Raw genomic sequence first — 26,319 nt, 5'->3', positions numbered from 1 at the left:
TTTCTCTTACTCCTGCAACCTCTTTTCAGAAATAAATAATAAGCTGTGGCCTACCTATGTTTTAAAAATAAATACTTTGCTATGGATGATAGCAAGCAATAGAAAATTCATTCCCACATGAGAGTGATCACCAGATAAAAGAATTTAGCCTATGGTTTTAAGATTACATTTAGAAAGTTTGGAATAGTAAATAAAATTTGGCTATACTATAAGCTAAACAATTTGGGGCTTATTTGTTGTAAGAGTCAATTAAACTATTCACAGAGTTTTAGATATTTTGGAGTGGTAGCAAGAGAATTTGTCATTCACATACCTCCACGTACTGTGTATTTCTGAGTACTATTAATAATTAATTTAGCTTTTGGATGTGTTCATTCCAAAGAATTCAGCAGGAAAAACAACAACAAAATTGTAGTACATCACATCATAATTCCACAATCCCCTTAGAGTAAATGCTGAAGTTGAAGTCTGTGTGGGTTTAATAATCACTTAGTAAAAAATACATAATTCACGAAAAGTTCATAAGGATTCAGTTTTACAGACTACGCACCTGTCTCTTCTTTGTTGTTGTTCTGCTATAATCACTACATGTTTTAAAACTTTCATTTCATGAAAATCCTGTTTGTGTTGCTGAGAAAAAATGAATAACTTTCATTTTTCATCCTTCGCTTCCTGTATACCTGGTAATAGTCTTTTATCATCAAAATCTTCCTCTTGTCTGTGCTTATAGGCTGTCAAGTCAGCTTATAACTTCTCTCAGATGAGTACACTGTTTTTAGCCATCAGGTGTGCAGGCCTGACTTCCTTTCATTCCTGTAACCCATTTCTGAAGTTTCCAATTTGACAGTATCTCATCTTAAAACTGAATAGAGAAAAAGACATGGAAATTTGCCTGTGCTGTGAAAATAACCCCAGATATTAAGGAAAGACATAGTGCCTTTGCTGTATCACCACTGCTATCTTAAGCACCATATTTTTCTAGGTACCAAACTTTGGGTTTCCATCCCTGAACTCTTTTCAGACCAACTGATATTCATGCAAAATTCCCATTTCTACAAACTGTAAAAAATCTCTAAAGCATTAATTAAGCAAGCACAGTTTATTTCACCATCAGCACAACTTTAATCAGTATTTGACTCATTAAGCATTGTTTGCAAACTCTACCAAAAACGAATTTGTTTTCACCCAGATCACTTGATATAGATGAATCACACAAGTGTAGAGGAACTATTGACCATGTGTACCCACCTATGGCTTGCACCAGATTACATTACATTATTCCTACCTTCACCTACCACATTCAGGCTTTGCTAACCCTAGGTCACCTTGGGCTTGACAAGAAATTTTATGCCTGTCCTTTTGTGATTTTTCATAGACAGCTCAAAGCAAGACTGCTTTTGCTTTCAAGGCACTTGTTAGGCAGAACACCTTATTCTTCTGTCAATGAGCTCTTGATAAACACGTTGGAGCCCTGCCAGCCATGCTGCTCATTGTCTGCTGGTAGGCTGGCATTCCTCCGAGTGTCTTTGAACCTCCCGTTTCAGGATCTTGCTTTAAGAGAATTGTTTCCCTAGTCTCTTCCTCAAGTCTTAGATCTTGCTACATTTCTAGTGAGATTATTTTAACACACTTTTTGCAAGAATGATTGCTTCCGTACTATGGTGCTAATTTGCTTTTCACCAGTTGTCATACAGGAAGAAGAGAGACAAAACTGCCTTGAAGGTCGGCCCAAGACTACTAAAAATCAGGAAACATTTGTAAGGCTTTGCTGGTATAACAACTACTACTTGGACCTTTCTTAGCTTCCCAGTTGAATGCTGCTAAACATGTCTGGTCTCTTTCAGCTTCTCATGTCTCAGCACTTTCTCAGAAGTGTTGACACTTAGAGAAATACCTGAGAAGCTCATCCTGCCCAGCTATCATGGTATTATTTTTCTAGATGTTACGAGTACTTCTCTGGGACCTTCCAGTAGGCAGCCCAGTATGACCCAGTATTTATCCAGCCTGTTGTGGACCAGCAGCAGGTATTCAGACTGTCGTTTGCCTTTGCCTGGGCAAACTGAGGCTGGACAAGAAGGTCTCCCAGAGCAACCAGCCCACTCAAGGGGACTCAAGAGACAGCAAGAGACACAAGCCAGCAGCAACAGTGGAGAGCAAGGTGGAAGGGATTCAGTTCAAAGGAGCTGAATTCACCTTCTTTCAGGGGTGTATGAAATCCTACCAGTCTGATTTGGGGTGATGGAAAGAGGGTGATTTGCTGCTGTTGTGCCATTCCTGTGTGCCAGGATTGATGCATACACTGCAACAGCAATCTATTAACAGCAATTAAAAAGCCCTTTAATGATACTTTAATAGCAGTGTTGCTTATATGAATATGCATATACAGAACCTAGCATGAATTCTTTGGTATGCTTCTAAACTATCCTATAGCTTTATTCCCTTTGTAGCTGCTTTCAGCTTCTCATCTAAGTATGTATATTTTTGATGTATCCAAATTCACTTAAAAAGCAATATGACTGATCTTCCCTTCTTTTGAAATGTAAGCTGCATGTTCTTCCTATCATCAAAGCTTTCACTTTCAGCTTCTGCCCAACCAGAGGACATCTGTCCTTGTTGGGGGCTAATCCTCGATGGGAGAGCAAGGATTTTGCAATGCTCACTGCAGATTCCATCGAAGATATATATACTATACAGACAAATATTTGTACAGAAGTCATACAGAGAACTAAAGTTTACATACGTTGGAAATAGCAGTTTTAGCTTAACTAAGTTCCAAGTCCACTGAAGAAGGCTGGAAAACACCTGTTAACTTCTGCATTCTTCAGATTAGATCTTAGGGCTTGAATCGAGCAAAGCACTTCAATATGCCCCTGGCTTTAGACATGTGGGTAATTTAATTGTCTCCAGTGAAGCCACTCCTTGTTCTCAAGCATATGCTTGGTAAAGGCTTTGCTGGATCAAAACCAGGGTCATAAGGTGGGAATATAAACTCCCAGTTTTCCTGCATCCTTGTTGCTTTATCAGGTATGATATATCAACTGATATGGGAAGTATGATTTCTTGACCTATTTACAAAACTGGGAGGTTAGAAATATTTTACTACTCATGTGAGTTTCATATTTCCATTTTTTGATAAAGAATGAACAGGACTACCATGGGACTATGATTTAAGAGCTTTTTTTTTATTATTATTTGTTGATTCTAATATTGACCTGATGTATTACTTGGGGTGGCTTGCTTAAGCGTGTCAGAGGTTACAAGTTTCAGAGCTTACTACCTGACCATAGAGGACTTCGGACCCCAGAGATGGAGCCCAATACTCACCTTCCCCCTTCCTCCTCACACTAGGCAATCCTGCCCTACTGCGAGGGAATTCCAGGGTAATGGTCATCCTTCTAAGACCACGGTTTTACCATGAGAGGTGAACTTTTAGGATCAAAAACCACATGAGATAATTGATGAGCCAGCAAAGTCATGTGTGTCTGAGCCCAATTTCTTTTAGAGGGCTAGCAGTTCTTCTCTTTTTACTTCTTTAGGACTTCTATTTACCTGAAATGAGTTTATCAGCCCTGTTGTTTTTTTTTGTTTTGTTTTGTTTTGGTTTGGTTTGTTTTGGCTTTTGGTTGTTGTTTTGTTTTTCCTGCTTGTATGACAACTCATTTTATCAAGAAAAATCCATTTAGTTTGACAGAGTATCTGGCAGCAAGGTCTTTTAGGTAATGGGTAATCACAGTCTGCTAATTTCTGACACACGGGTTATAATTAATTATTCTAAAGGAAAGGTCAGCTGGTTTTGGATTCCCTGAGATAAATTCTCTGATACACAAGTGGTGTAGTCTGTCATGCATTAACCAGGAGAGGCGGAAGGGGGCTTCAGGCAGGTCCAGTGCACGTACTTATTTCTAGCTATAGACACTCCTTTCTACACTGTGCGCCAGGCACCAAGGCATCCTCCAGCCTTGACTTCAGTAGCCAGCCCCAAGTTCTAGTAATTGCAGGGCTTTTAACTGCAATTATTGCATCTCAATCCATGTCTGTACCAACCTACACAACACAATATATGCAGAAGAATGAGGAGTGGCAGGAAAAATAAAGAACAATGCATGAACTGTGGTTTGTTTTTTTTTTTTTCCTAGAATGATAAAGGAGCTTATCTTCTTATTGTAAATGAACTGTTTCTTTTGTTTGCATCCTGTTCTAAAAGTATAAAAAACATATTTACTTTGTGTTAGGAAAGCTGGTTGTGGTATTCTTTTTTCTTTTTTTTTTTTTTTTTTCTTTGTAAACATTTGTGAGATTAACCAAATGCTGTGTCTGTTTAAGCTTTTGTTAGCATTTCAAATTTAAGGCAACATAAAGCAGTACTTATGTCAAAGGTTTTACCTACAAAAATAAAATAAAATAAAATAAAATCCAGGCTAGCTGTATGGCATATAGTTACCTCGGATTCTCAAGAAGAGAGAATTATATTTAAATTGATATAAAATTTCACATCAAGATCCTAAATCTTTGTCTACTATAAGCTGTAAATTCTTTATGAGCAAACATTAATATGAATTTAGCAAATGCTTCATCCAAAGAGTTTAAAAATAAATAAAAGAAAAAAAAAATCAGACGATCCTTTTAATAGTCCTGTACCAACTCAGAATATATATTTTTATTTCATAGTCAGCATATGTGGTTTAGAAATTATTCTGTGCCTAAAAGAGTTGCTTATGGTCTAGAAGCAAATAAATACAGCATACACAATATCTCCCTTAAAGTTGGCCATGTTGCTTTTGGGATATTTTCTGGATAAAGCAACCTATTACTTGCTCTGAGAGTAGTCGGGATCCATTCCAAATGGAAATGTTTGCCCTCAGCTCTGTAGAAGTTGCGCAGAAGCAATAACTGTGGTCATACATATCAAGTGCAAGCCACCGGCCTCCAAATGATTTTCAAGGTTCCATCATCTTGTCTTTAGCCTTCCGCAGCTGCAAAAAGTCCTGTGCAGTTCCATGAGCCTGTGGAAATCATTGTGTATGCTATTGAAAATGAGTTGTCAGCTTGTGCAAGAGTATAAATACTGTATTTTCTCCTTTGCGTTGCAGTTGCTTTTTGTACCGATGCTTGCAGATATTTCTTTGTGAACATAAAGAACATGCTTTGTGGTTAGGATAACCAACACTTAAACTGGTGGATTAAGGAGTCTTACTGTGCTCTTTGGTCTGAGTACCTCCAACCATTTCTCATACTTATCCCACCCTTTTTTCTCCCCAGCCTATGCCTTAGTTTCCAGAGGAAGGAAGTTTAGGGACCTAAGCCAGGAGAAAAGCGTCCAGATTGCTACAGCACAGAATACTAATGTGTGCCAGGATGAACTCTCCACTGCTCAGTCTAAGCTCAGCTAATTTCATTATCATATTGAGGAGGCAAACTCCAGACACATATTTACATCTGTGTCTCCAGCTCAGTTTGGGAAATCCCCAGAGCCAGCTGTAATTTCATATTCCTGGTGCCAAGTCTGTATGTAAGCAAGCTTCTAGATCAGAACAGCAAACTTTCATTGCTATTGCCTCCAATCCTAAGTGTTGTTTTACTAGAACCAACCAGAAGATTCATGAGCTGGCAGCAGTCTGGGATAGTAAATGTTTAGAGACAAGGCTAACAAGCAGTTTCTGGATGGTCAGTGACTTTTTCTGCCATGGAGCTTCACTACAGAAAACAGAGTGAAATAGGACCGGGAAGAGGTCCGTGAAAGTTTGTTTCCTCTTGCATCATGTCTGCGTAAATATAGCAACCTGTTATAGTGTGCCAGTTGTTCACCAGAAACTGGAAGGATGTCCAGGAGAAGAGAGCAGCAGTTGCAGTGTGTGCTATGTTTCTCAACTCTGTTTTGCACATGTTTTCTTCAAACTTTTTGTGCCCTGTATTCTGGCCCACCTTTGCAATTCACAAGGACTGCAGTAACATTCTGACTGTTTGACTCCACCTTAGACACTTGCACTGCAGCCTTTCAGAGCCCCACCAGAAGACCTCTGGCATTTCTCACACCACTGCAAATGCACAAAGCAGACCTGTGGGACTGCAAGAATGGCAAGGAGCTGTAACTTCTGTCCTGGTGACCATGCAGGAAAGAGCTTGCCCCCCAGCCCAATTCCAGAAGCACTCTGCCCTGCTCTGGAAGGTCCTAGGGAATCTGAAGTACAGATTCTCAACGTCACATAGAAATAGCAAGCTATGCCACAGAGCTCAGGCATGCCTGTAAGCATGGGTATCAGGCAGCTCAGATCTGTGCAGTCTTACATGGTCAGTTTCTTATCGTGCAGATCAATCCGTGATGATAAATGTGATTATTGATACATTTACATTGTATACTTATATGTAAAGTTCTGAGGAGAACAGCGAGTGATTTTTCTTGTTGTCATCTTCTCTTTAACCTCTACAAGGAATATGGCAAAATTCTTCTCCAAAAGGAATTTTGGGATTGAAATGTTCTTTGGGTGCCTGACAATAATGTTTAGGTTGGACCTTCTAGAAGGCAGATTTTTATTGTGCTCTTTGTAGACCCATCTGCTCAGAGATCGGTGTACGTGTCTCAGAAACAATTTTCCCTAAGGAACATTTAGCTTCCATGTTGTTGTCTTTTTTCCCAGTGGAACCTAATCCACAAGGTCCTCAGACCTGAAGCTGCCTGATTGTAAGATGCCCATTTTTCAGCATCACGACACAGAGAGCATATAAACCCCACGTTTTGTAACGCACACAGTTCTGTGCCAGGCAGACAAACACTTCACATTAACAACCAAGAACTTGTTGGATTTAATCCCACATTTCAATAAATATGGAAACTAACTAAAGGCTTTGCTGCTTTTTGGAATGCTGCAGAGGAAGGAACTGCGGCAAAACACCAAGAGCCTGGAGAATAATTTTAGATTAATCCCATCTGTGTAGCATTTTTACAACCTTGCTCAGGACATTGTTGTGAAACGACCCCGAACAAACATTTGTCTCCTTGCACTTTTTTTTTTATTATTTTATTTTCTGCTTTATTACGTGTATTAAAATTCTTGAAGTGCTACGGTTTGGGCCAGCCTAGTGGTGGTGTGCTTATATTACAAAGCTGGCACTGAGGAGGGCGGCTCGTTCCCCTCAGCCACACGCCCCGAGGCCTGCGGCCCGCCTGCTGCCGCCCGCCCCGCGCCCTGCTCCCGCGGCGCCGCCGCGCCCCCTGCCGGCCCGGCCGGGCCTCACGCAGGCCTCGCCCGGCTGTGGCGGAGGCTCCGGGCCCCGCCGGGCCTCACATGACCGCGCTCAGCTGACTGCGGGGAGGGGCCCGGCCCGGCCCGGCCCGCGGTCAGGGTGAGCGGCGGGGAGGCTGGAGGTGGCGGCCGCGGCCCCCCGGCCCCTCGGCTTACGGCCCTTCTCCCGCAGATGATGAACGGGGCGCGGGACGCGGCGGAGCCGGCGGCGGTGTGGGAGCGGCCCTGGTCGCTGGAGGAGATCCGTAAGGGCAGCCAGAGCTGGTCCTTGGCCTCGGACGCCGGGGTGAGCACCGGGGCCGGGGGTCGGGGCCGGGGCTGGGGCCAGGCGTGTGCGTGGCGGTGAGGGCGCGATCGCAGCCGGCTGTGGCGCTGGGGGGCAGAAGGAGCTGCCCCTAGCGCTGCCTTCCTCTGTCCCCGGCAGCTGCTGCGTTTCCTGCAAGAGTTCTCGCAGCAAACCATCTCCAGGACGCACGAGATCAAGAAGCAAGTGGACGGGCTGATCAGCGAAACAAAAGCCGCGGACTGCCGCCTCCACAATGTCTTCAACGACTTTCTCATGCTGTCAAACACCCAGTTCATAGAGAACGTGAGTATGGTGGTGTGTGGCGCCGAGCTTGTGCTTCAAACCCTGGTGGGTCCCCGCGCTGCAACGGGTAAAATGCTTTCGCTTTGTGGCAAGTGGTGGTTTATAAGCCACTCCATCTCTAAACACTTTGTTTTAAAAGGCCTCCCAACTCCTTTGTGAGTGATGCACAGTCCAAGATGTGTGGATTCCCTTTTGCCTCTTCTGCATTACTTGCCATGTTTACATGTGATGTGGTGACTGGGATTTCCTTTCCATTTCTTGGTGTATCTTTACAGGTAGCGTGAATGTAGCGCTTGGCTGCACTCGGTTGTCTGTCTAAGTATAAAGAACGCTGTACAGTGCTGTAGGCTTGCTCAGTGCTATTACACAAACTGCTTTTAACATAAAATTAAAGGTGCTAGTCTGCAGGTGGTTGTCTATTAATATTTGGTCAAGAAGAGCTGCCTGTTAATGAATTGTACCATTTTGTGATTGTTGCTATTTTGGAAGGGTTACAAGAAAGATGTGAAAGCCCCTTGTGATACTGTATTGCTAAAAGCTAGTGTGTAATTAAGATGTAGAGCTTTAATAGTTTTACACATTTGTAGGTTTTGTTTTTTTCCCTATCACTGGCCTTTATCAAGTATTTTGTTTTGATCAGCATTCCTCGCAAGCCACATGTATCTTCTCTGAAGCCATGATGCCATTATTGGAAAGACGCTGGCAGAGGACAAGGCAATGAAAATCTGGGTTTCTGTTGTGGGTGGCTTTTTTTCTTTTCTTTTCCTTTTTTTTTTTTTTTTTTTTTTTTTCTCAGTACAGCAGTGTATTTTCTGGCCTACCTTTGCTGTTCAGCGTAATGATTTCACTGAGAACAGTTTGTACCAAATGTCTTAAGTCTTGGGTGCTTCAAAATGTTTGTGCCCAAATTTAAGTGCACAGAAATGGGTCCTCACTTCTAGTTCTCAATTTAGCAATAGAAAGAGATCTGTCTCTTCCAAGAGGGTAACTTCCATCTGTGCTTGAGAGATTCAAGGGGTACTCTTTATTTCGCTGTGTCTCCTTGTAGCTGTTCCTACAAGAGAGTGCCAAAAGTGCTGGATGGAGGAATCATCAGAACAAACTGAAGGCTGAGGGAGGATGTGACCTTTCTCTGTAAGAACGGGAGAAAGATACAAAAAAAGGAGAAAAGCTGCTGGGTGACCAAACCTGACTGACCATAAATAAATTTAGTCTTGATTTTTGAAGGCTTCTGGAACAGCTTAATAATAGGGGGTTAAACAGTGTTGTGTGTATTTTTTTAAACATATTTAGGTCAATCTGTGAATGGGATTAAATGCTCAACTTGTCTTCTTCTACTGTAGTGACATTTGCAGTCTTGAATCACCTCAGTTGGCTTGAGAGGCTGCATGATAGGAACTTGATAATGACTGCAACGCAGGAAGGAAGCTATGAAGATGCCTGGCATCATCTATGGTTTATTTCTTTTTTTAATATTTCATGAATTAATGTATAGTTTAATCACATATTAACAGTGTATTTTATTTTGTTGGCAGTGCTCATGATTTAACCCTTGCAGCAGTACGTTGTTCTTGAGTTATTTGTGCTTGAATTTTTAGCGAGTCTATGATGAAGAAGTGGAAGAGCCTATTCCCAAAGCTGATGTTGGAGACAAAACAGAGCAGGTAGTTAACTTAAGCTTCCATGAGTATTTACTTCTATGAGCTTACAAAGCGAAGTGTTTCCTTTCTCCTTGAAGTCTTTCTACTTTATAAGCTTATGGCATTCAAGCATAACATTGAAAAGTAGTATTGAAGCTTATGATAACCTGTTAGAGCCCCCCCAAACTCAATATTGTAATCTAGTAGACAAGACTTGTGTTGATATCTCAACAGCTATGCATATTTCTTCAGCAAGAGAATTGAGGCCTCAGGCCGTATTGGATTCAGAGGTAGTGAACTAGGGAAGCAAAATCTAACAACAATTCCCAGGGAGAGAAACTCAGAGCTTTTTTATATATCTTATAGTCTTAGTGTGTTATACCACAAAGGTTCCCTTGATGAGCTGGAAGCCCAAATAGGATAGTGCTTTGCTGGTGTGGGTCTTTAGAATGTCTCAGTTCACCAGGTTGATAAAGGTGAATTAAGGGGGGGGGGAAGCTCATGAAGGTCTTTCTCCTGCATATAGTGAAAAAGCTTTCTCCATACTAATCTGACGTTAAATTTTTGCATACGTGTTGCAGTGAGATTGAGTCTTGAATAAAATGCAATGACAGTGTGTTTTTTCTTATTGTTAAAGGAAAGGACACGGGAACAGAAAGAAGCTGATCTGATTCCCAAAATCCAAGAAGCGGTGAATTATGGGTTGCAAGTTCTAGACAGTGCTTTTGAACAGCTAGACATCAAAGCAGGCAACTCTGACTCGGAAGAGGAAGAAAGTAATGAAAGGGTGGAACTGATACTTGAGCCAAAGGTAGAGAGACCTGTTCTTGCTGGGAGCATTGCGTTTGTGTTTGGTTTTGTTGGACTTGCTCTTCACTTCTGCAAGCAGTGTCACTATGTTGATATAAAATTGATATTTTTTATCTAAAAAGAGGATTTGGTGACTATATCTAAAGCAGAAATGCTCCTTGCTGAGCTATTTTCTTGTGTAGCCTGCTTGTCTTGCAGTTGGGTTTATCTTTAAAGAATGTTTCACTTTATGGAATTATTTCAACAGCGATGAACTTGGAAATGAAAGTCTGAGTTCTGGGTGGAAGGGCACCTTTAAATGTCATGCTTTTTAGGTACAAACAGTGTCTTTCTAGTCATTTTTTACTGTACCAGTAATGAAGAATCCTAGATGTAGGATTTGCAAAGATATTTTTATGTTGTTAAGACATCTAGAAAATGTGCTGGGACCATACAAATAGAAGTAGCCCATGTTCTTTGACAGCGTTAAAAGGAATAAATCTCAGTTGGCCCACCTAACTTGAAGTGTATGTCTGGTGGGATTCTCATGAATCTAGTTTGTATCTTCCTTGCCTTAAAATAAGGGTTGTAGGATTCATTAGCAATGTAGAGCTGTTCCTAGATATCAGAAAGACTTCATGTTGTCTCTTTCTAGGATCTCTATATTGACAGGCCTTTACCTTACTTGATTGGCTCTCAGCAGTTCATGGAACAAGATGATGTTGGTCTTGGAGATCTGACTAGTGAAGGTATGTGCTGGAATGACCTTTTATTTCTATGGGAGTAACTAGCTCCTAATTTAAGACTTTGGTCTTTGGTTTTAATTTAATAGCTTTTGTTATGCTGCATAGTGTTTTTGCACGTTTAGATGCATACTGCAGTTAGCTGGCGAAACATGCACTAGGCTGTAACAACCACCTTTCCAAATATGTGAGTTATCAGTACCTTGTGCTCTGTGTATTGGAAACACAAAATGCTAGAATTTCAGCAGACTACAAAGCACTTTCAAACCGCTCTTTTTAATCTGATTTTTAGTTCTCATCGCAAAGCCTTTAAAGTTGCAGTAGGTATGTCTGCTGACCAGCAAGCTCTGTGTGCAGATGTCATGTCTGAACTTAACTATTTTGTTTTCATTTAAAATAGAAGGATCAGTAGATAGTGATCGTGGAAGTGTGATTGACAGCGAAGAAAAGGATGAAGAGGTAAGCAACAGAGTACTAGCTACTTTGCATAGGTATTCATGAGTCCTTGTTTGCCTGCGAGGCCATCACCTACCTTGGTTTTCCGTGTGTGGTATCAAGACAGTATTGCAAGGTATGCTCCCTGTGTCAGTTGTAAATGTATTTTTCTGTTACTGTTCTTACACAATAATTTCCTCTGCAGCCTTTCAGAAGAGCAGTAAAATGGTTTTGGCTCTAACTGCTGTTATAGTAGAATATTTCAGACTGAAATTTTTTATTCCAGTTTAGTTTCACGTTGTGGAGCAAACTCAGCTTGAAGCTTTTGCAATGAACAATTGAATTGATGGAGGGCAAATTTGTTGTAAGTTACAGTGACAAAGAATGGAATGGAAACTATCAGGAATATATTTAAACAGGTTTCAGTAATGCACCTCCAGGCTTTGCCTTATGAATCCACTGCATTGGAATAACAAATTCTGATATTTTGTCTGCCTTAGCTGGAATGTTTCTGGTTTATGCCTGTGGTGTAGAAGCACTCCCTTTTTCCTCAGGAATTTGCTTTTGGTATCTTTGTTCAACTAAAGTTTAATCCCTTTTGGGTTACTGAAATGGAGCTTGCTCTCTTTGCTAACTCAGTGATGCTTTACTGAGCTCCTTTCATGAAGGTGGTCAGTGGTGGGCAAACAATCATGTGTTTGCAGTGAGGAGATGTGAATTCCTAAACCTAAGCAAGTCCAAAGTTTCTGAGCCCTATCCCTTAGCCACTGAATGAAGCAATGTGTGATGCTCGTCTTTGGTCTCTTATGTTCCAGGAATCAGATGATGAATTTGGAAACCCTAGTGAAGATGACCAAAAGACGGTATGGTTATACACCTTGGTACCACCTGAAAGACTCACTGCTTGAGACAGACTGAGAATGTAATAAGGAGATCAGAGCTCTAGACAGTTAACTATTAAAAGGCTTGGTTAAGCCTGGTTTGTATAACTTTGTATGAGTAGGTTGTCCTGACTAGGTGGCACTATATTGTGCAGTTGAACCTGTACTGGGGTTAAAGACATGCTTGCAAGCCATCATTAGATGAAAAGCATATGTGCAATAGCATTGCCTGATGTGTGTTTTCCTCAGCAATAACTTTGGTTCCAAAAGAGTTGAAAGAATCAACCCTAGGAAAACTAGGTTTCTGAGGGATTATTATGTCTAATTAAAGTTCTGAACTTGCAAAGCAAGTAGTAAGGAACAATGCAGTCTGGGTATGACATGAAATGAAAGATAAGAACAGTATGAAGCATTTGGAAAGTGTGACTATTTGGGTAACAAATGAAAAGAGAAAAATAAATGTTTAGGTTTAGAAATTCAAGCCTGACTTCAACTGTTGGTGCTAGGGGAAGGAATCTTATCCATGTTAAACGGATCAGTGAAAAAGAGACTTATACTGGGGACCCACCTGCTGAGAAGATGACAGTCAAAAGAACAGTGTTTCAAAAACTAACCCTTTTTTAAAATTGTTAAAGCAATGTTACAAAAGCACTCAGATGTTAGTTACATGAAGTTGTATTGGTCTTCATAGGGTAACTTTGTATGCCTGATGTATTTTTAAGTACTTAGTAACTTAGTACTATATTTAAGATACTGCTATCTACGTTTGGAATAGCTCAAAATGGCAAAATTTTGTACTAGTTAATCTCAGTGTTCCAGATAAAAGGCGTAATTACTAGGTCTTTGGTGGAGAGCAGTTAGTAAACTAAGGGAAACTGGGCAAACAAAGCAGTTCAGGCTTGTGTACGGTAGCAGTACGCTCCTTGTGAGGACAGCCTTATTGTCCTCAGTTGATCCTGATTGAGAAATGTTTGGTGATGCACCAAAGAGCTAGTGTACTAGAGAATACATTAAGTTACTTACAGCTAGAGGCACTGTGTTCTTAACCTCTAAAAAGTTGTGTGGTACCTCAAACTGGCTGAATGTTTCCATCCTTTCAGTAAATTTGCTTTGAATATTTTATCGAAGCAGGTGGATTTTTAATTTTTTTTTTTTTTGCTTATGCTTTTGTATGCCAACTTCAGGAGAACACAACAGAGTATTTATTTTTTTTCTTAGAGGACGGCACAGATGAGTGATGAAGATGATTATGATGGTGGTGATCTCTTTGACTCTGAAAAAGAGGAAGATGAGGATGGAGACATAGAGGTAAGCATACTTAATGTACATACTTTCTGTATGTACATAAGAGGTACATACAAGGACTGTAAGTAAATGTTGCCTCTTTGTGGGAATAGATTTTTTTACTTCTATCATGAAAAATCTGAAAGGTGTGATTATAACAGTAACTCTTGGTTACATGAGATGGGATCCTATAGAGAGGGCCTGTAAGAATCCTGTATGGTCTTTCAACGTGATTGTTCCAGTTTTGCTTCTTGAACCCTAAATGGGCATCACAGCTGTCTCTAAATGTCATTAAGAAATTGTTGCATTTGTGTGTGGCAAATGCTTCTTGCTGGTCATGTTCCCAAAATGAGGTGATATTAAAAACTATTATCATAAAGGACTAGAAATGGCTTTTCCTTGATTCACACATAATCTCCTAATCACTTTCTTAATAGAAAGCTGCATTGCCTCTTATGAGTGCTTCAATCAAATTGTGGGTAGGAAATTGTACAATTGAGGCTGTAGAATACAATACTTACAATTGCAATTGCATCAAACTGGTAATGGGACTGCATATAAGGAATATGCTGTTATTTTCCATACTCCTCAGAAAAAGAAAAGACCAACATCATTTGCCGATGAGCTTGCAGCCCGAATTAAAGGAGAAGTACTGGTCAAAGAGGACGAAGACCGTTCGTGTAAGTTAACTCTTAAGCTTTGATACGTGATTGTGAAATAGTGGGATGCTCCTGAGAGTGTTGGACAGGAAACTTTGTGTAACAATATTTGAAATTACACAGATCTATTTTTGAGCATATATTGGGTGAAAGCCTGACAGGAGGAATTAAAGACACTATTATAATGGTTTTGTGCTCTGAGAAACATTTTGGTCATTACTTATAGGAATGAACACAAACCTACTGAGAGTTATAGTGGTAAACTTACTGCTTTCAGGTGAGAAAGGTCACTCCCCAGGTGCATATATTATAGTACAGGTTTTCTCTCTAATCTGATTCTCCACTGGTATGTAAAACTGCATGTTTGACCACACGTGCTTTGTGCAGTCTCTGTGCGGTCTTTTTTTTGGTCTCTATAGTCTCTATGGTCTTTTGGTCTCTATACTTTCTGTGGTCGCTGTGGTCTCTTGGTCTCAATAGTCTTTTGGTCTCTTGGTATCGATAGTCTCTGTGGTCTCTATAGTCTTTTGATCTCTATATTTTCTATAGTCTTTTGGTCTCTGTGGTCCTTATAGTCTCTACAGTTTTTTGGTCTCTGTAGTCTCTATAGTCTTTTGGACTGTGTAGTCTCTATACTCTCTTGGTCTCTATGGTCTCTGTAGTCTGTACAGTCTTATGGTCTCTGTGGCCTTTTTTCGGTCTCTATATGGTGTATATGGCCTCTATGGTCTCCTTTTGGCCTCTGATCTCTATGGTATTTTTTTGGTCTCTGTGGTCTCTATAGTCTACAGTTTTTTGTTCTCTGTAGTCTCTATAGTCTTTTGGTCTGTGTAGTCTCTGTGGTCTTTGGTCTCTGTAGTCTGTACACTCTTTTGGTCTCTATGGCCTTTTTTTGGTCTCTGTGGTCTCTGTAGTCTGTACAGTCTTTTGGTCTATATGGTCTCTGTAGTCTCTTTTTGGTCTCTATGGTCTCTATAGTGGTTTTTTGGTCTCTGTGGTCTCTACAGGCTTTTGGTCTCCTTTTGGTCTCTATGGTCTTTCTTGGCCTCTATGGTCTCTGTGGTCTTTCTGCTCTGTGATCTCTATGGTATTTTTATGGTCTCTATAGTCTCTGTGGTCTTTGGTCTCTATAGTCTCTACAGTCTTTTGGTCTCTGTGGACTTTATTTGGTCTCTTTTTTGATCTCTTTTTTTGGTCTCTTCTTTGGCCTCTGTGGTCTCTACCGTCTTTTGGTCTCTATGGTCTCTACCGTCTCTTGGTCTCTGTGTTCGTTGTGGTCTCTTGGTCTCTGTGTTTTTTGTGGTCTCTTGGTCTCTGTAGTCCCTATAGTCTCTGTGGTCTCTATAGTCTTTCGTTTTCTATAGTCTCTATAGTCTTTTTTTGGTGTATGTGGTCTCTGTAGTTTTTTCGTGTTTATAGTCTCTATGGTCTTTTGGTCTCTATGGTCCTTACAGTCTTTTGGTCTCTATATGTATTTGTTCTTACTTGGTTCAAGCAGTCTACCTAGGATTTTGGATGTTGGAGTACTAAAAGCTATCAGATTAGCTTCTTATTGAGTTAGAGGCAAGTCTTCTGTTTATTGAAATAACCTTGTTGAGTGATGAGAGAGAGGGAATAAAACTTACGGATTTGTAACTGAATCATGGGATGACATATGTCTGGAGCCATTTGAGGTGCTCAAAGGTTCTGTATGCCCCGTGTGGGAGCTGTACCATCTGTAATGCTGCATTGCTCTCTGCCATCTTGGGTGACACTAGTCAGTGTGTGGGCAACTATGTTGAACCTATAGTGTCTGCCAGAACGATGCCATTATGATTTCAAGTGTGTATTTTAGAATCTGTACCTTATAGAATTGTTTCAGTGGGTTGATTATACATATGTGAAGACATATAATCCAGTTTGATTATATTACTTCTTAAGGTTCTTTTTACTATAGGTTGAGCACAGGTTATAAGTAATGTTTCATTCATTTGAACTTTTCTTCTTAAAGCCCTGTCACCAGAGACTAAAACAAGGAAAACCACAAAAGAGAAGAAGGAAGCTAGAGTTCCATCAGATGGTAGGATTTCCTCTTGTTTTTCAGTCATTGGCAGGGTTGTAAGATCTGCAGTAGAAACTGGGTGGGATATCAGTGAACATCCTTCAGGGTGAGTGCGTACACAAATCTAGGTTGTGCTGCACGTGCAAAACAGGGCCAGAAATAGGCCTAGTGAGAGTTTCTTAAATGGGACATTGTGGAGTAACCATGTACAACCTGATCCATCTACAGCATCTTCTCTGTATGTATCATCTTTATAAGAGGGAGGGGCTGGAATTATACTAGTTTTTGTTTTGGCTGTCCCTTTATCCCATTTCCTCAAATCAGGTCACAGCTCTTGGTTCTTGTGCTTTCTAGATGATGATGACGACATCTTCAAGCCTCCTAAGCTGACCGATGAAGACTTCACACCGTTTGGTTCTAGGGGTGGACTCTTCAGTGGTGGGACAGGTCTCTTTGATGATGATGAGGTGAGAATGGAAGAGAGGACAGGAATAGCAATGTGTGTGTGTCTTACAAAAAAAAACACAACCTCAGAACCCCATCTCTGGACAGCAGTGAGATGAAGCAACATTTTGTTGCTTGGTAACATTCAGGCATAATAGAACAGTGTTATCGTTCCAGTGGAGAAAGAAAACCACACAAGTAAGATGCTTGTGTTCCCTTTGGCGCAAAGCCCTCTCTTCTGCAATGGTGCTGATAGAAATTCAAATGTTGTCCTGACGTTACACTAGAGTGCTTCTGATTCCAGCAGAGTATGCTCAGTACCTCACTTCTGTCTGTGGAAGTAAACCAAACACCATATGGTTTGTTCATCTTAAAACAAAGGATTTATATTAAAATTAATAAGGTTTAAGAATCTTACCGTAAAGCTGTGTAAAATAAATTATTGCATCTGATTTTATCATGCAGCTGATACTACTAACACTTCAGCTTTGTCCAAAATGGCAGGTAAATCACTGCATTTGCAGGGTGTTATATTTCTAGTTATAACTAGAGGAACAAAAGTTATATTTTCCTTGGAGCCAAGGAGGCTATTGGACTGAATTTGGGAGGAGACCTCATCTACAGCTGACTTAAAGCTTACCATGTCAATCTGCTGGAATATATCCAACAAGCACTGGTCAAGGGTGTTATGTGAGGGGAAGAGGATAGTTCTGTGCAATGGTTTCCACTCAGGTGTGGCCATTATTTGGAGGAAAAAAACCAAAACAAACAAACAAAAAAAAACGACTAGCGGGCTTTCTTTTTAAGTAGCAGCTAACAGCTTTAAAAAACAAAAATAAAAAATCTGGTACTGTTAGCCAGCTTTATGTCAGTGCAAATTCAGATGAAGCTATCATTAAACTCTATTGCTTACTTATTATCAAGACAGTTTTCCTTATCCTGCTAGATACAGGACAGCCAAGTAGACGTCTCTGAGTGTTGCCTGCCCACATATACATAGTATTTTTCTGTTAGCTGAAAAATGATCGTCTAGGAAGGGTAACATATCTTCATTTACCTTATACAGTGGAGGAGGCCTTACTGAACCAGAAGGCAGACACAGGTTTCTTCTGGGTTTGGATGTACTAAAAATGGGTTTGTTTCAGTCTAGCTGCTGTTCTGTGTGCTGTAAGAGTTTGCTACCCTGGGTTGTGAAGAGAAGGGGAGTGACCTGTGACGTGTGCTGCTCCTCAAAGACTCTTATGTGAGGGTCTTGCAATGTTCTTGAGCTATAATGTATATATCTGCACCAAATTAGTGTTTTGGAGACTCATTGGCAACAATATAAATCATTCATCTTATGCACATGAAATTCAGGAGTATTTTTATGTGTCCTGACCTGAATTCTTCCTTTAAACCTTACTGTGTAAGCCTTAATAGGAAAGCTTGGAGGAGTGTAACCAGGACCTAAACAGCTGTAGTTTAATTAGTGTAAGCCCTTGAAGAGGTGCAAATGAAAGTTCATTCTTTCTCTTTGGTAAACAGACTGATAATCAGAGTGAATTGCAGTGTAAATTAAACTTTAGAAAAAGCTACCTTTCTGAATGTCTGTGTTCAGGTTAACTCTTGAGTAGCTGGGTTTAAGTGTGTATGTGCAGACATACCATTGGGAAGGGAGTGGTGGTTACCTCTGTCTTGGCTCAGAAGGGGATATTCTGTGTGGAAAAGTTGGCATCTGTCTTCTATAACAGACAAATTCACCACTCATTTTTGTCTATTACTAGAGTGATCTTTTTGCTGAGGTACCACAAGGAGAAGAATCAAAACAGCAAGAGGAACAAGTCATGATAAATGAAGGTAAGAACCAACTCTGCAGTCCTGTCTATGCTGGGATTTATCACAGCTAGCGGGTAGTGTGTTGTTCTTTCTGAACTGGGAAGTCTGAAGTAGCAATTGTTGGCAGCTCTCTTCCCCAGTCTTAATAGAGAACAGCTATGTTTTCTTTGAATTTTACACATTTGTTCACTGTGATCGTTTACACATACCAGTTCTCTTGGAGCTAAAAATGAGGTCTTTGCTGGTGTTGGCAGAGCTGCATACAATGGGTTCCTGTTGCTGAATAGTACTTTGCAGTGTCCGGTGGTGGGTTTGAGTGGGGTCAAGATTGATCCTCACAGCTTGATGAATGTTTAAGTTTCACATTAGCTATATAGCCAGATTCTTCAGGAATCTGATGCGTTCTGTACTGCAGTGGCTTTTGTTGAAGCATTGTATTAGTTGAATTTTCATATATGGCTTTGGTGACTAAGCCATTTTGGTTTAGGCACATTGTGTTGAAGTAGTTTCAAATATGTGAATGTCAACCCTTGTAAATACTGCTGTGTGTAGATGTGCCCCATATTTGTAAGCTTTGGTTTCATAGGCAAGTTTTAATGGACCACGGAAAGCTAGACTGTTCTTATATGTATCTGCAAAAAGAAAGAGGTTCAAGGAGAATGTCTAAAGACTTCTGGGCCACTGAGCAAAAACTGGAGCTCAGAAGACTTCTCAGATTCCTATTTCTGTGGTAGAGTTCTAAAGGCTTTGACATTGTAAAGCAAGTACATCCATGTATTGTACTTCCTATGATTTCAGCATCCTCTACAAAGTCCTTAAAGAAAGTTCCTGCAGGTGCAGTGTCTCTGTTCCCAGGTATGACCTGTTCAATAGCAAATTGCTTCATGCACAAAATGCTCTTTTCTTTAAACCATACTGGAGAGCTTTTAAAGAAGAAAGCTGCGAAAATACAGCAACACTGCATTGCTTGATCATGTGCTTAATGACCAATACAGGCGCTTCTACCATGCTAAGCCTAACTTGCAGCATGCTTTGTTTAATCAAGATTCTGTAGGAGCTCTGAAGGTAGGTGTCAATGATGGGAGATAACTTTGGAAGCTGACAGCTGCTGCTATGCTAGCTTACTCTTAAAGATGTGTGTTGCTTTAACTAGTAATATACTGTTTAAATCTGCAGTACACAGTTACACCTTCCCTCTATACTTTGTGAAGGAAATGCATTTTGATTTTTCAGACTAGATCATATTCCCTGAGATTATAAATACAGTATTCAAGTTCCTGTTTTTGTGACACAAGTAAATAAAATCACTCATGTTTCTTCCATTTTGATTATGAGGATCTGCATACATGGAGAAGGAGCAGATCTGTAGCTTAGAGCTTTCCAAAACCAATCAAACAAACAAAAAAATAACAAAAAAAAAACAACAACAAAAGGCTAAGGTGTGTGTTGCATATACAACTTCAGTCTGAGCCATGAAAAGAAGTATGTCCTCAGTCTTTCTGAATTAACTGAGTTACTGTCTCTGTGCAGGGTCTTTGCCTGAGTTAACTCAGCTTTAATTTTTCCCATTATTAATAAAGGCCTGGTTTAATATAACAACGTTAGCGAACTGAGCCTTCAGCACACTTTAGAGTAGGAAATATACAAGTACAGCCTTTTTACTCCAAGATCAAAGGTACATGTCAGCACTGGTCATTCTACATAATTGTAAGACTTGATAGCAAAGCTCAAAACAGCAAATAGCAATTTTCTTTATCCTTTGCTCTTTCTTGGAGGTACCATTGCATAAGCAGTGAATTTGCCATCATTCTAATCATGTTCTGTTCATTAAGTTCTATGTAGTGTTTATTCAAAGTGTTCTGTTGCATCTTTTCAGTACCTTGTAGACAGGTTAAAGTCACCAGCTCATTTACTCTTCAAAATCACTTCATGAACGCACTCCCAGTGAACAGCCCGTTTAGGAACAGAAGAATATATAATAACTATCTAAAAAGGTTCCCTGACTGTATTCCTGTAAATCCTGTGGCACTTTCTAGTTGTGATATTTATTTTTTTAAATGATGAACTGCTGCTGTGATTCTAAATTCATGCAATCAGCAGAGTTCTAACCAGATAGCAGTTCTACTCTTTCTACCAGGCTTTCAATGAGTCTCTTTTCTTCACTGTTTCCAAATATCTATATATAAGGAGCAAAAAGATGACTTAGAACCAGACTGCTTATTTTACCAGAAAGGCTAAAAGTGTTTGCAGACTATCTGTCTAAAGTATTCAGGGATCTTGGGACCAAACTCAACCAGTGGTAGTGGTATCAGTGATTTTTACATGACAAGATCTGCTCCTTGGAAGAGCTCAGTCATCTACCCTCTCCTCTCCCCAGGTGCCTTATCACTTCTATTTGTCCACGTTTTTGTAGCTTACTGGTTTGTAAAGTACGGTTCTGCTTTGGGAAGTCCATGTAGAAAACAGAGTGGGACTGATGGGTTTGCTACTTTTAACACAGGAGCTGACTGTTGTTTTAGGGGAGATAAGCAGGTGTTAGAAAGAAGTGCTTGCAGTGTGAGTGAGAGGCCATCAGTCTGCAACTTGATTTTACCATGAAATTTCTAGTTAATGCTTTTTGATGAGACATCGTTGCAGGAATGCATCAGAAGTTGCTGTGATGGAAACTATCAGCCTGGCTTCACTTAGGAAGCTTTTCAGTAACTCTGGTAATAAATGTGTGTGTTTTTTCTCCCATCTGACCTGCAGGAGGGAGTGATGTCTTTAGTTCCCCTGTAACTGTGGAAAAAAACAAGAAACCTGCAGCAAGGAGCACAGAGAAATCTCCTAAACAGCCTGGGAAAGTTGTTCTGTTTGATGATGATGACGATGACTTCTTTGGGGGAGCAAGTAAAAAGCCTCCAGATCCAGGTACCTCTGTATGTGTGTGGTGGCAGGTTAAACATTAAGGGTCATCAAAATTCAAACTGATAGGAACCCAGTGAGTTCAGTACTTAGCTCCTGCGCTCAGCACTACCTGTTAGCAGGCTGTAGGCATTTAGAGGTGCCAAGCTAATGCAAAACACTGCATTCAGGAATTTAGAGGTGCCTGCTGACTCCAGCTCAATGGATGTTGACTGCATTGTCTGTTACTAGTGCTCTCAGGTAAATGATGTTTCATTTTGAGATCATGGCTAGTTTTTTCTCTTCAAGATCTCTGGTATTGGTCAGCTTTAAAAAGGGATCATGGTATCTTTTACAACTGCTGTCTCCTCTATCTCCTCAGAACTCGCTGTTCTGTTCTATTCATTCCCATTTTGTTTTGTCTCTTAATGCAGTCAAGTCTACAGCTGACCTGTTTGATGATGATGATGAGGGTGACTTGTTCAAAGAAAAACCTGCCATTTCTCCTGGGGCTGCCAGCACAACTAAAGAAACAGAAAGTCACAGGGAGACAGTCACGGCAAAAAAGGTAATGGAATATAAATGGATCATATCCTCAAGGTTTGAGGAAGAAGTTATTACTGCAGCTGAAGTCATCTTTCCATGTAAAATGATATGAAAGTGCCATATTTGTGAGGCAGAACCGTGTTCATAGGGTCTTCTGTGACCAACTGCTTCAAGTGTCCATAAGTTACTTTTGCTTCTCAGATTTTGGGTTTATTTAGCTTGTTTGCAGGGCGGACAATGATTAGAAGAATATTGTTAAAGCAGGACTGAAGTGAGAGCAAAATGAGAAGTCTCAGTTTAAGGACAAAACAATGACAAAAACAGTTTATGAAGTTCATGGCTGGAAAAAAGCCAGCCTGACTTAAGAACCTTTGGTGTCATGGTTCTGTGTAGAAACTGTGTTTGCACTTACACAGACCACAGATAGGAACTTTACTGGTAACCTGTTGCTTGTATATATTTTAGAATAGGAGTGTGGGTGTCACAGTTTTACTGAAGCATATACAAAGCTTTGAGTGTTCAAAAAGCTGCTTTTCAGCTGAAAACTGTAAGTTTTAGAAAGCCTTAAATGCTGTCCTGAGGACACGTGTATGGAATTTTAAGACCTTCCTAATTCACACTCCACTTTCCTTTTCAGAGCAGTGTCTTGAGAAAAGCGGTAATGCTCTTTTTTTCTGTAACAAACTGTACGTGTTCATGCTGACTGTCTAAGCAGTACACGAACATAATGAGCTACAGTGACTCTTCTCCCCTCCACACTGAGAAGTATACAGAGCTAGGCGTGTGTGATGCAAATTGCTGTAGGACTCTCTCCATGCAGCCTTATAAAAAGCACTTGAGCACAAGGCCCAAAGCCAGCTTCTGTTTCTGGTGCGTTGCAAAAGTATCCATGGTCAGTGGAGCAGGAGCAATGATGGGAGGTCATCCATAGCCATTGCTCAGATCTTGTGGCACTTCGCTTTCCTGGGGGAGAGCATGACAACTGATTCAGCAACACTGTCAGGAAGCAAGGGCTATTTTATCTTCCAGGCTTGTTGACAGTAGTGTTTGGGTCTGGAATCATTCTGACTTTAATGGCAGTATAGCTGGTGGCAGGCTTGGGCTGCACACTGCTAATAAGGGAAATGATGGTTGGCAGAAACTGCCCTCTTTCTTTGCTAAATATGGCTTTAAAAAAGAATTTTCCCTTTAACACACAGTGTGGCCTGATATGAGTTGCTGCACACATTCTCTGCTGAGAAGTAAGGTGGTGGGAGAGGAGGCCTATGTTAAGATCTGCTTGTCACCTTTGCATAGTTCTGGCTGAGGAAGAGCTGTTCACATAGCATGTGGGACTTGAGCTCTAGGATGGCAAGCTTGTGTCCCTTTGACTGCTGGGATGCCGTCCTGTAGAAAGGGACATACAGGGTGCCTGTCCTTACTAACCTTAAATGGGTGCAGATGGAGTTTCTCTTTTTTTGTCTTAAAGAGTCAGCCATCTTCAGGTGATGACTTCAAGCCTTTATCTGAAGCACCTCAAAGGAAACAGAGGGGCCTCTTCTCTGATGAGGAGGATTCTGAAGTGAGTATCTCTTAAATGACTACAGAAATCCTTGGGATCTGGGTCACGCTAACTTCAGTTCACTGGTATCTAGGGGACTCCTAGATACCATAAGGTATCTTTACCCATAAGGTTGAGGACATCTGTGTATCTATTCCTGGTCTTGCTGAAAGTTCACTTTTGCTCCAGGGGTGAAATCTGTCAGACTTTGTGCCCCAACACTGGAAACCTGAACTTGTGTGGTACAAACAGGTATAAATTAAAAGTCTGATGGGGGCAGGGGCAGCAGCAAGTCAAGAGCAAGAATCATGAAAGACTGCATGTGTTTACCCTTGTGTCCTGGACTTCCAGCTAGCAATTAATCTGCAAGGCTGAAGAAAATCCCCACGGAGTTTTAGGTCATTGGCACGCCTGAAAAACGGTCTTTCCTGACTTCACAGGAATACTAAACATTTTTTTAAGGAAGAACATAAATGTCCTTTTTAGAGTTCTAAAGTGTATAGCATGGCTTTACAAAGTGATGTTTCTTTGTGATGTTTTTGTGCAGGACTTGTTTTCATCAAGTAAAACTGTGAAGCATAAAGCTCCATCTCTCCCCACCAGCAAGTCCATGACAAAAGCTCCACTCTCTTTATTTGATGATGATGAAGAGGTAAGTGCCACTTCCTGATCCGGCCTGTGTATGGGAATCCTCCTGACCAGCCTTGCAAATGCAGCAGGAAACAGTCAGGTGTTTAAAAATGCTAAATTTGGAGCACCAAATTGGTCATCTTACATTGTGTAACAGTTCTGTGCATGTGGACAGCATCACGGAGGAGAATTGAGCAGGTACTCTATTGGGTTCTTAGTATTTTAGTCACTGCATATAGTTTCTGGACCTAAACGCTAAGGATACTGCTGCTCTTATGTGGCTAAGGAGCACTGAGATATAGAACTGATAAGAACTTGGAGAAGCTGCTTTATCCTGGCCTGTGGTAGCTAACCACATGGGGACTTCTTGCTTCCTGTTTGTTGTGGCTTTTTTTTTTCTTTCTTTTCAGTGTGTAAAAATTGTGGCTGCTAGTGCAGAGACTGAGATGAGAGCACAGTTTGTGCAAGAAGCTTTTCAAATATGGATTAGTGTGTGTTTTCCTTACCTTTTGTACCCTCTTCTCCCTCACAAACGCTCTCCAGAGAGATTTCAACTCTGGACCTGCAGCCTTCATGGTGACTTAAGGTTACTATATAGTTTTAACATGAGGCAAACAGGAGGCCTGTTCAGAGCTGTAAGACCAGGAACATCTGCAAACTTGAGGTAATGGTCTCCTCTTCAGGGAGGGGCTGCTTCCAGCTCGCTGCCTTTCTGACTAGGGGCTGTTTGCAGAAGTAACTGGCAGGGTAGTGAAACACTTTCTAATGCAGTTGTCTCTGCCAGGAAGGTTCCACTATTGAACTGATGTTCAGGTTGAATGGGGCAAATCATAACTGAGTGTTATGTAGCGAAGTCAGCATCTGTTTTTGTATATTCTGATATTTGTATAATAATTGGCATGCATGTCTTCAGGTGAAAGTTGCAGTTCTTGCTCAGTGGTAGTGGTTCAGCTTGCCCATTGACCATCCTTGTAAAATGGGATTCATTCTCCATACCACTGCATAGATGTAGAAACTGTCTATCAAATGCTGTGTGCATGGAATTCCCTTAACTACAATATACTGTAACGTGCTTGAGAAAGCCTTCAGAAAGGGTTAATGAAAAAGATGTTTGTCTTTCATATGAGACGTAGGTGGCAACAGTGTCTTGCATGCTAATGACTTCTCAGTGAGCTTTCCATCATGGCTTTGTTTTTTAATTTCTTTTAAGGATCTCTTTGGTGTGGTACCTGCCAAGAAGCAACAGGAAAAGCCTCTGGAAGAGAAAGCAAAACAGTCAGAGCCACTCAAGAAAGCTTCCAGCTTACTGTTCAGCAGTGATGAAGAGGTAGTGAAGAGTGAGATTTGGGTGAAAGGAGTTACTAGGTTTTATTAATGGACAAAGCATAAAACTGTTGAGATAGGAACCACTGCCAGACTCTGATTGTGTTCATGTGCCATGGCTACCTCATTCCTCTGAGTTGTTTGCAGCCAAGGAAGCTGATTCTTGGCTCAAATTAACTCCGGATCTGGGTAACAGAAGTTATGTGGAAGAGATAATTGTTATTTTCAATGTAATTTATAGAAAGGTCAATAATAAATGGAGGAGGCTGCTGCCAACAAACCTGACTTTAAAATATTGAAAGAGGAAAAAGTGGGTTTGCTTCCACTTACTGCCTTAATTTCTGTGAGGAAAGTTTAACAGTTCTAGATAGTCAGGGTGTTTGTTTGTTTGTTTTTTCAAGTGTGGGGATGGGAAAAATGAAATATAAATGACCAGCACTCTTAAGTGGTGTCCTACAACTTAATTGAAAATCAGAGGCACTAATAACTAAAAAAAATGGTCTGGAAAGCCTCTGAATTTACTCACATGAGTAGTATGACTGCAGTTTGCACTGATCTCACTTCTTGAGAGCAACTCTCAAGAAGTTGAACTAAAGTTGAAGAACTAAATATAATAGTAAAATATGTGTACACTGTTGTGCTGACAAATACTATATACCAAAAGGTGGCTGGGCCCTCTGCAAAGTGTGAACAATGTCAGTAGCTAACACAAAGGCAGGAAAAGAAACTGGTAGAGAGATGCAAGGACTGCCAAGATGTTGAACTGTTTCTGTTTGTAGAGAAGATGTGAAAGTGGCTTTGACCAAGACAAAAGAAACTTAAATGTTCCTTATTTT

At 40.6% G+C, this 26,319-nt stretch overlaps 1 protein-coding gene across 3 annotated transcripts in view; it reads left to right on the top strand.

Moving 5' to 3' along the window:
- The first annotated feature begins 7,364 nt into the window (after positions 1 to 7,364).
- LOC311439859 (WASH complex subunit 2-like) overlaps positions 7,365 to 26,319 on the top strand; it is a 34,805-nt gene continuing 15,850 nt past the window's right edge. For 2 of the 3 annotated variants that reach the window (XM_084526089.1, XM_084526087.1), the window contains exons 1-18: positions 7,365 to 7,527; positions 7,666 to 7,830; positions 9,429 to 9,494; positions 10,108 to 10,281; positions 10,915 to 11,008; positions 11,403 to 11,461; positions 12,253 to 12,300; positions 13,537 to 13,626; positions 14,195 to 14,282; positions 16,252 to 16,320; positions 16,657 to 16,769; positions 18,510 to 18,582; positions 19,360 to 19,416; positions 21,310 to 21,471; positions 21,879 to 22,012; positions 23,459 to 23,551; positions 24,078 to 24,182; positions 25,371 to 25,487. In XM_084526089.1, coding sequence (XP_084382215.1) covers positions 7,414 to 7,527; positions 7,666 to 7,830; positions 9,429 to 9,494; positions 10,108 to 10,281; positions 10,915 to 11,008; positions 11,403 to 11,461; positions 12,253 to 12,300; positions 13,537 to 13,626; positions 14,195 to 14,282; positions 16,252 to 16,320; positions 16,657 to 16,769; positions 18,510 to 18,582; positions 19,360 to 19,416; positions 21,310 to 21,471; positions 21,879 to 22,012; positions 23,459 to 23,551; positions 24,078 to 24,182; positions 25,371 to 25,487 — 1,821 coding nt within the window. In that variant the 5' untranslated portion in view covers positions 7,365 to 7,413. The remainder of the gene's footprint in view (positions 7,528 to 7,665; positions 7,831 to 9,428; positions 9,495 to 10,107; positions 10,282 to 10,914; positions 11,009 to 11,402; positions 11,462 to 12,252; positions 12,301 to 13,536; positions 13,627 to 14,194; positions 14,283 to 16,251; positions 16,321 to 16,656; positions 16,770 to 18,509; positions 18,583 to 19,359; positions 19,417 to 21,309; positions 21,472 to 21,878; positions 22,013 to 23,458; positions 23,552 to 24,077; positions 24,183 to 25,370; positions 25,488 to 26,319) is intronic. The other variant, XM_084526088.1, reaches the window with a different exon arrangement.

This window comes from Aythya ferina, assembly GCF_964211825.1.
Source record: "Aythya ferina genome assembly, chromosome: 7".
Classification (NCBI taxonomy): Eukaryota; Metazoa; Chordata; class Aves; order Anseriformes; family Anatidae; genus Aythya; species Aythya ferina.
Note: the sequence above shows the minus strand (reverse complement) of the source record. Positions and strands in the feature narration are given on the sequence as shown.